General features: G+C 30.6%; 1 protein-coding gene across 1 annotated transcript; it reads left to right on the forward strand.

The window, feature by feature from the left end:
- Positions 1 to 1,310: 1,310 nt before the first annotated feature.
- On the forward strand, positions 1,311 to 9,879 carry LOC139515356 (protein transport protein Sec61 subunit alpha). Its single transcript, XM_071304926.1, has 12 exons — positions 1,311 to 1,493; positions 2,572 to 2,639; positions 4,377 to 4,442; positions 4,879 to 4,957; positions 5,419 to 5,550; positions 5,843 to 5,952; positions 6,138 to 6,452; positions 6,768 to 6,908; positions 7,251 to 7,307; positions 7,985 to 8,176; positions 8,609 to 8,756; positions 9,261 to 9,879. The coding sequence occupies exons 1-12, from the start codon at positions 1,487 to 1,489 to the stop codon at positions 9,374 to 9,376; spliced, it is 1,431 nt and encodes a 476-aa protein (XP_071161027.1). The 5' UTR covers positions 1,311 to 1,486; the 3' UTR covers positions 9,377 to 9,879.
- The last annotated feature ends 209 nt before the right edge of the window (positions 9,880 to 10,088 follow it).

Here is a 10,088-nt window from a genome sequence, read left to right on the forward strand (position 1 = left end):
AAATGATTTGATACCGGGAAATTGGTGGTCTTACTTTAATTTAAACCATGTCAGCTATCTAGTTTCATCCACAGTCGCTTGGATATATGATACAGTTATTTTTTTCAAATTTTGTTGTTGATTAAGATATTCAATTTTCTATATTTACAATACATATCTATCACTTCTGTGCATATCTCACCTACAGAAAATACCTAATTTTGTAATCCATAATAAGAAAAATTGGGTATGGTTTTATATACAAGAAAGGCAGTTTCGTATTCTTTGATATCAAGTTCAATTCTCCATGCAGAAACGACCACTTTTTTCTGTGTCCAGTAGCATCGTATGAATTCTTAAAATATTTTCTCCCATAATGCCTGGACATCGGTGGACATGCAACACAGTGTGACAGGTTTACAAATAAAATCAACACTTAGACTAGTCATAAAGTAGGACAATAAAAGACAAAAGACAAACCCGGGACACAAAAGTACAAACAATAGACCATCAACTCTGAAAACCAAAAGTAAAATAGAAACATGGATTACGAAAAATATGCAGGGGCGACACCAGAGAGTGAAGAAAACTTGCTTCTTGCAAGACACTTTCGAGGCCCCTCATGGGGGGGGGGGTCCTAGTAATCACATAATCACCATTTTTTTGCCAATATAATCACATAATCATTAAATATTTGCTTATCTTTAGTAATCAAATAATCATAAACTAAAAATACAGTCCTAGGTAATCAAATAATCATGAAATATTTGGCTTAATAATCAAATAATCATTAAAAAACGGCCAAGTAATCACATAATCAAAAACCCCATGAGGGCCCTCACTTTCAGTGAAAACAATTTGATATGAAGACAATCATATGAAGACAATCTTTTGTTTTAGTTTTTTTTTTTTTGGGGGGGGGGGGGGGGGGGAATTTAAAAGATGAGGCATTTGCCTCATTTGCCTCAATGTAGTTACGGCCCTGAGGGGGGCAATAGGAGGTCCGTTAACATGTTTTAAATTGGTAAAAACAGTTAACAACAGATACAAAAATGCTATGAACAGTCAACAAAGTGGGTTGAAAACAGCTAACAGTTAAAATGTTATATGTACACAACAGTAAAACAACACCTTGAAAAGGACCAAAACAGGTCGGTTAACGTAAAAAGGTATTGCCCCTCTAAAAATTGGGGCGAACTCTCCACGTGAAAAGGAATGGGGGGAAATGGACCCAGATTCTTCAGAACAAATAATTTTTTATCAATTTTTTATTCATGTTTTATACTTTATTGAGAAAATTTTGTTATAAAAAGACATAAAAAGGGCGTGTCAATGTTCGATGCATCGCTGTTCAATTTAAAATAAACAGGAAGTCTCGTTCTAAGTCTCGTATGCGTGACGTGTCTTTTTGACCCGAGGACCAAAGCTGAAACCGGCTATCCTCAATTTTGAAATAGATTTTGTTAAAACTGCACTGTTGGAACTGGTAAAAGATCACTAAAGAAAGATGGGAAGTAAGTTATCACTTTTCTAGTCATACCTTACATTTTTATTCTGTAACATATTGTATTCTACAAGAAAACAACACTGAAGTTAGTTTATTTGTGTATACGTGGCGATCATATTTTCTCCATTTCGTCTCTTAATCCTTTAAATTTGCAGAGCTGTGTAAGATTATTATTTGCATGGAGATGATAAATTTGCAACAATACCCCGTTAACTGTCAGATTTTTTAAAAAGATTTATTTAATTTAGGAAAGGACAGTTTCTGAGTTACAAATGTAGACAATGTCAATATCAATATTGGGAATGATTTCGTGCAGGACGAAAATTCAAAAGTGTTATGATTGTTACGAAATCATATTCGAAATGTAGAAGAAAAAAATTAACAGTATTTTATTCAACAAAATTAAATGCACCACTTAAAATGATGGATGATTGCATCAGAAACATATGGTAGAAAGATGCTCAGTTTATCACTTAGTTTACAAAAATGCACTTTAATTTTACCTGCAGACTACTTAACATTTCAAATTTACAGCAAAATCAGTAATTAAACAGTATTCTATTATCAGAAACAAACCATGGGCAAGTTTTTAAACATATGACTTGTATATTGTCATGTGGCAATGTCATCCACCTTTATGTTTACTGAACTTTAACACATTTCTCTATTGTCAATATATGTGGCAAAGGAATAAATTTGATGTAATTCTGATCAAACATTGAAAAATTGTTTTTCTTTCATCAAAAGAGTTACAACACTGACTTTAAGAAAAAATAGTGCCTGTAATTGTATTCAATGATTTAAGAAAAAGTGAGACAAGTTTGAATTAGCAAGAGTGGAAATGGCAAAACCAATATGAACTGTGATGTAACTCAAAGATATTAGAATCTAGAATTGAATTTAGAGGCCTACATTAACAGGTAAAAATTAAATGTCTCAATACTGTATCTATATGAGGGTGCCAACAAAAATGTTAATTTTCCATAGACATCCATTAAAGAGTTTAAATATATTCTTCTGTGATGGATATCATATACATGTAGCTATCTGCACTGTTTATAATTTTCTTTTCTTTTTTGTTTCAGTAAAATTCCTTGAATTTGTGAAGCCATTTTGTGCAGTGCTTCCTGAGATAGCTAAACCTGACAGAAAGGTAAGGATTATTTTGAACAACATCTATATCTTAAAATTATTTACCCATCAGTCATGTGTCAGTAAATTTTGTAAGTACACTACAGCATATGATAAATACTGTAACAGATGTTTCTTAACTGGTCATTGAATGGCTTTTTTTCTCATTGTGAAAGTTTGACTTAAGTTAAACCTGACATGTGTGTTCATTCGTTTCCAGTATCAAAAGAAAGTTATATTTTATCAAGCACTTTTAAATATATTAATAATCATGAAATTAGAAATGGGTATAATTTTCTAGGAGGTGTACTATTTCCCCCCCCCCTTTTTTATGGGTAATTTTATTATTTAAATTAAATGAAAAATTTTACTTAAAAAAAAATGTTTGTACTTCATTTAATGTTGAATAATTTGAAATGCTTGCTTTTTTTTAGCAAACAATGTATGCATTCATTTTTAATAATGGCATAATCAACCTGTAGGGGTATAATTTAAACCCTCAGTATTGCAGTTTTATTCTATAATCATGATAATTGCACTTGTGTAAATTTTTTTATTGTTTTGTAAATATATATATATATATATTTTTCAATTGTCATGATTGTTGACATTAACTCAAATTGCAATTTATCAAAAATTGACACTCCATAAATTTTATAAATATTGCCTCAAGATATACAATAACCCTGTACCAATAACCCTAAGGTTTGTATTTAACCATATGTAAATAACAAAAAAGGAAGAAGAAAGAAGTACAAATGCATTGTTTCCAAAGTGACCTTGGGTTATTTTTGTACAATACACATGGGGAGTCATTTCTATGAAAATATATGTACATGTACTTCCAATATTACCAGTATAATAGGGCTGAGTAGAGGAAGTTTTTCTTCACTTTGGAAATTAAAGCATTAATTTCATCCATAACATGAAAGAAAATAATTTTAGATAGCATCACATTCATGCATGTGTATGCATTAGTTGTGGAACGATAGCTCTTATGTCCTTATGTTATTTTTTGACTATTTGCTGACGTTTGCAAAATAAATAAAAAAAAGGACCATAAGAGTTACAGTTCCACAGCTAGTGTATGCATCATATTACCAATGCAAGGTGCTTAAAAAACATGGGGAGAGCACTGGTTTGAGTCGCTTTAAAAACCTAGGTTTTGCCACGCCTGGTTAGTTCTTGTTAAAATTTTACTTTCAATTAAAAAAAATATCTTTACAAATTGATGATTCTAATGAATAAACAATGTTTATTGTTGTTTTTATCATTGAATAGAATCAAACTAAACTGAAAAAATGCTGAATTAGTTTGGAACATACACCCAATCATCAAACTTGTCATGCTTGTACATGTACTTGAATTGTATAGAACTCTTTGAATTTGCAGTCCTTTTGGGGTAATACATTGTTATATGTAAATAAAAGTCATTCTTCATATAAAATCCACAGAAATAACTCTTCAGTGTATTAATTTTCTATTTATCAAAAAATTACAAGACAAATATAAACATTTAAGTAAAATGAGTTAGAAGTTGCAATTATGAACAATCAACCAGTACTGTGTTCTTGGTATCTATTCAAACTTCATAAAAATACTAGATAGTACTGTATTTCTAAAGGCAGAGGTAGACCTGCTTGAACTAATAATGCTCTCTTCCTATCACAGAAAACTTGCACTGCACAAAACTAGACTGACTTTTAAGGAAATGATTTGTGATTATTATGATTAAGACATATATCAATTAATATTTTAGATCCAGTTCAGAGAAAAAGTACTATGGACTGCAATCACATTGTTCATCTTCTTGGTGTGTTGTCAGGTAAGTTCAACAGTTGTGTTTATTTTTCTTTTCTTAATACTCATGACAGATCTGTGCCAAACTGTTTTAGCGTTTGTCGGACCGAAAAAGAAATATGAACTTTTCCTCTATACATTTAACCAAAAAATCTTAAAAGATTTGTCTGTCGGAATGATTTTTTGTCTGACATTTTGTCGGTCAGACATTGTTTGGGATACACTGTCTCACCGGACACTGGTATGTCTATATTTTTTTTTTTTTTAAAGGTGTTTCGCTATATCATGTTTATGCATTTGGCAATGTTTGGTTTATGCTAAAATTGTAAGTCAAAAATAATTTGATTAGGAATTTATAAAATTATTTAATGTGATAAGTATTTGTAACTTTGATTTTATATGCTCAATTGTCAGTTTATTATCACTTTTAATTGAAACATTGAACTTTTTTTTTTTTACAGATTCCATTATTTGGAATTATGTCATCAGACTCTGCAGATCCCTTTTACTGGCAAAGAGTTATCTTAGCTTCTAACAGAGGTATGGTTGGCGTTTATAGACAGCAGAAGATAACAATAAAAAAATAATTAATAATTACAACTTGTGTTGTCACATACAAAAAATATAAGTGTTGTTACATTCTTTGTGTGTGAAATTGTTTGAAATTTTTGCTAAATAAAAGCTTGTATAATCATGTGGAAATGTGTTATCAGCTTTGGTTTTAACTTTTATCTTCTGGCAAATTTAAAGAACAAATCAACAATACATGCAACAGGGAAATAGTTTAGACAAATTTCTGGAAACTTGAATTGATGACTGGGAGGCTTTCTAATATTTTTAGATAATGGGGATATTCAAGAATAAATAAAGTGATGCTATTAAATTTAGAATTTTTCAAATATTTTCGTCTTGCTTGCTTTGGCCTAAATACATTCATTATGCCTCACTATGGAATATGATTGTCTTGAAGTAAGAGTAATCACACAATTCTTTCTTTCTAGGTACTCTTATGGAACTGGGTATCTCTCCAATTGTAACATCAGGTCTTATAATGCAGCTGTTAGCGGGAGCTAAAATCATTGAAGTCGGAGATACCCCAAAAGACAGAGCTCTCTTCAATGGAGCACAAAAATGTAAGTTACATACTGTTAAGAAACCAAGAATGTAATTCATACTTACTAACCTTTTGTGATTGTATTATATAAAATGGAGGTTATATAAAATTATGGAGTACCTTTCTTCAGTTGTCTACAAAAATCACATTGAAAATTTTTTACTAATTCAATCCAACCAATTTCTTATTGTTGATATTGACAACAACTCTACTAATTGTTGATATATACCAATAAACAAATATTTGTCTTCTGTTTCTCTCCCTGATAATGTGTACTATATATTAAATACAACTTTTCTTTCTTTTGATAGTATTTGGAATGGTTATAACAATAGGTCAGGCCATTGTTTATGTGATGACTGGAATGTATGGTGACCCATCAGACATGGGAGCTGGTGTTTGTCTCATCATCATTATACAGGTATTTATTGAATTTATAGTTTATATGCAAACAATAAATAACTTTTGTTTCATAAGGACTTATGATTCTTATGAGAATCAAACTAAAGAAAAAGGTAATAATATGATGAAATAAACTTTCCTTTCTCCTATAAAGCACAAAATATTCAAATAGATTCAATTTAATCACTGTCTCCATTATTTCAGTTGTTTGTTGCTGGCCTGATCGTCCTTCTGTTAGATGAGTTGTTACAGAAGGGCTATGGTTTAGGATCTGGTATTTCACTTTTCATAGCCACAAATATTTGTGAAACAATTGTTTGGAAGGCGTTTAGTCCTGCGACGGTGAATACAGGAAGAGGTACCGAGTTTGAAGGAGCTATTATAGCACTGTTCCATTTGATTGCCACCAAGAATGACAAAGTCAGAGCTTTACGTGAAGCTTTCTACAGACAAAATCTTCCAAATTTGATGAATTTGTTGGCAACAGTATTGGTGTTTGCTATAGTCATATATTTCCAGGTAATATTAAGAACAACAAAAAAAGGAACTGTGTGTTATTAAAAAGTTCTGATTATACAAGAAAACTTGTTTCTATTGTAATATTTTTGTTAAATTTCTGAATGAAGAACTGAAGAAAATTTATATCAAATAGATTCAGTTCAGACAATTTTCTGTTATGATTAAATATTTTAAGAAAGAGTTTTTGTTCATTTACAAATTGTAGCAGTGATAAAAAATTTTAAAAAGATAAATTTTTGTCAACATCTTAATTCAAATATTAAGCCATTGCATGACATATTTCTGCTAGTCCTATCATTATTGTATTTTTTTCAGGGATTCCGTGTGGATTTACCAATCAAATCAGCTCGTTACAGGGGACAGTACAGTTCTTACCCAATCAAACTGTTTTACACATCCAACATTCCAATTATCTTACAGTCTGCCCTAGTCTCAAATCTTTATGTCATTTCTCAGGTAATTTGATATTTATTGACAGAAAATCTATTTTTTGTTCAACTGGCTTACTGGGTTTTAAGCAGAATGTTTTAAAACTATTTCATTAGCACCTAAATGTAGAAGAATATAATTTTCATTTATAAAGATCATTGAAAAGAAATATTCATGATGCTTTCATTTTTACTGTATCATATATAGAACGCTATTAATAATTTGGTTAATCTCTGATATGATATGTTCATTGAGACAATAAGTTCTTATAATCTTGGAACCAATCAAGTGAAATAGACTTAATTTTGATATTAAAACCTCAGTCTATACAAATGTACATTGATTTATATGATATCATTTCTTTTGTAGATGTTGGCAACAAAATTCAGTGGAAACTTTTTCATCAACTTGTTAGGAGTATGGGCTGTAAGTATAAATTGTATTACCTTATTAGGGCTGTTCCAGAAAATACTATGTCCCCCCCAGGGACGGCACTTTTTTTTAACCCCCACCACCCACAGAAATAAAATTTAATTAGAACAGCACTCCCTTTGCATTTTGGTATTTCAAATACAACCACCCACATAATATTTAAAAAAATTGCCTTCCCTGGGGGGGACATAGTATTTTCTGGAACAGCCCTTATACAATTCAATGTCAGGCTTTTCACATTTCTTATACCATTCCTTTCCTCTCTGTCTAAAAATTCATTATTGGATGCACTTAATTAAATGTTAAAAAAACTCACAACTTATTTCTGCAAAAATGATAATGGAAGAATATGCCTAATAAATTTTAAAATCATCATTAACTAAATAAAATAGTTACGAAAGTAGCTAGATAATTAACATTTTCATAAGATATGAAGCCTCCACAAGGCATGTTATACAACCTTGATATATTACAGGGCAGTCTTTTCTCCAAGTTGTAAATGCTGTATGCTTAGCAGATCGATTTGAACCTAGAACAAACAATGCTATAGATGAACACTAATTTAAAAATGTTAGGAATCTTACACAAAATACTGATATCAAAATTTGTACATGTATTAACATACCAGAAGTTATTTTCTTTGTTGATGAGTTATTAATGATGTTTTGTAGGATGTTGGAGGTGGTGGACCAGCCAGATCTTACCCTATTGGAGGATTATGTTACTATCTCTCGCCACCAGAAACATTATCACATGTTGGAGAAGATCCAGTACACGCTGTTCTTTACATTTTCTTCATGTTGGGATCATGTGCTTTCTTTTCTAAGACATGGATTGATGTATCAGGATCTAGTGCTAAAGATGTAAGTATTTTAAACATGAATTGTCATATATATGTGTTAAGAGTTGTGGGTCTTTTGGGGAATTCAGCAAGTTTTGAAACTTTTAAGGAAAAGGACCTTTTAGGTAAACTAAATATTACACCAGTAATGATCCTGTTTTAGACCTATTAAGTTAACATAACCATATGTTTATTAAATGAAATATCTAAAAATAACTATCTTGTCTTAAAACTTGCTTGATAAAAAATAAATAGGATAAATGATATACATTTCTTTGATCCATATATGAGGTTTACACTATTATTTAAACTGAACAGTAAATAGGTAAAGTGCCTAAAATGTCATATTGGGCTCCATGATTCAAAGCTGAGAAAATTATATGAAATGTGTGAAATACAGATGGGAAAAAATATTTGCCATTGACATAAAACTCATTTTATTTGTTTATTACAGGTTGCTAAACAATTAAAGGAACAACAGATGGTAATGAGAGGACATAGAGAACAATCTATGATACATGAATTAAATAGATATATTCCAACTGCTGCTGCATTTGGTGGTCTCTGTATAGGTGCCTTGTCTGTCATGGCAGATTTTATGGGTAAGTAGAATAAATTGGTGCAACAACTTAAAAATACTTTCAAAGGATAAAAATAAATTGGTCATTCAAGTTTTCTAATTTAAGTACAAAGAATTTTTCAAAACCAATTCAGTTGATTTGCTGCAAAATGTTTGACGGATTGAAATGGAGAAAAACCACAACAAATTTAGAGTGATAACCTCATCACCTTGCCTTTACCTTGATGAAATTTGTCTGCCTCAACAATAGTTTTGTAAGATGAACATAAAGGATATACTCAAGCGGTAAACATACAGGAAGTGGCTTCAAATAAAATAATTATTTAACAGTTACAACCTAAGATGGGTGCTTCATCTGCATACTTATCTCTTAATTATACTGTGGATTATAATAACTTTAAATGAAATAGACAGAGATCTAACACAAGATTCTGCATATAGACAAAAACGTTTAAACCGAAAAAAACTACCATGTATTTAAAGTGTTCTTTATTTTATTACTAATATTAATTTTGTTTCTTTATAGGTGCTGTTGGAAGTGGTACAGGAATTTTATTAGCTGTCACAATTATTTATCAATATTTCGAAATATTCGTTAAAGAACAGAGTGAAATGGGAGGAATGAGCACATTACTGTTTTAAATTTAAAGACAATATCATCGTTCATGTACATAGTTTTATACATGTCGTCGTTGTATACAATATTCACAAAGACTAGTCATGATCTGATATTGACATTTTGAAATAAACATGTAGAAATTTACATTAGATAAGCAATCATCTTTCTCTCATGGAATTTGACATTTGCAGTATTGAGATTTTCACCCACCAGCATTGTTGCGAGTTTATATAAAGTCATTACTGAAGTGTTATGATACATTGCTAAGCTTCTTCAAAAGTGAGATATAATGTTATGTCATAATTTATTATTATTAAAAAGTTAATGAGAGCTGAGATTTGTTTTATACTAAAATGTGTCGACAGATTTTAACAATGAACCTGATGTTAAAAGAATATTTCCAGCACCAATGTCACAATATCAGATGTTATGTAAATGTGAAACATGCTAGGAGGATGAGAGGTGAATGGTTGTGGTACATATCTTTAGCAAATGTTTTCAAACAGCTAATAAATTCTTAAACCAATGTATCATATGTGTGTTGTTTCTACAAATATAATGAAAGCCTGTCCGGTCTTGGATTTTCTCTCAGAGGAATATAGTTATATCTCCATTTGAAACAAATGCTTTCTGGATGGATTGTTGAGTTTTCCTTGTTTAGTAAACATGAATCATTTACAAAGGAAGAGACCTGTTGATTTTAAGGCTAATAGGTCATACATTCAATAGGATGTA

Source organism: Mytilus edulis, chromosome 1, assembly GCF_963676685.1.
Source record: "Mytilus edulis chromosome 1, xbMytEdul2.2, whole genome shotgun sequence".
Classification (NCBI taxonomy): domain Eukaryota; kingdom Metazoa; phylum Mollusca; class Bivalvia; order Mytilida; family Mytilidae; genus Mytilus; species Mytilus edulis.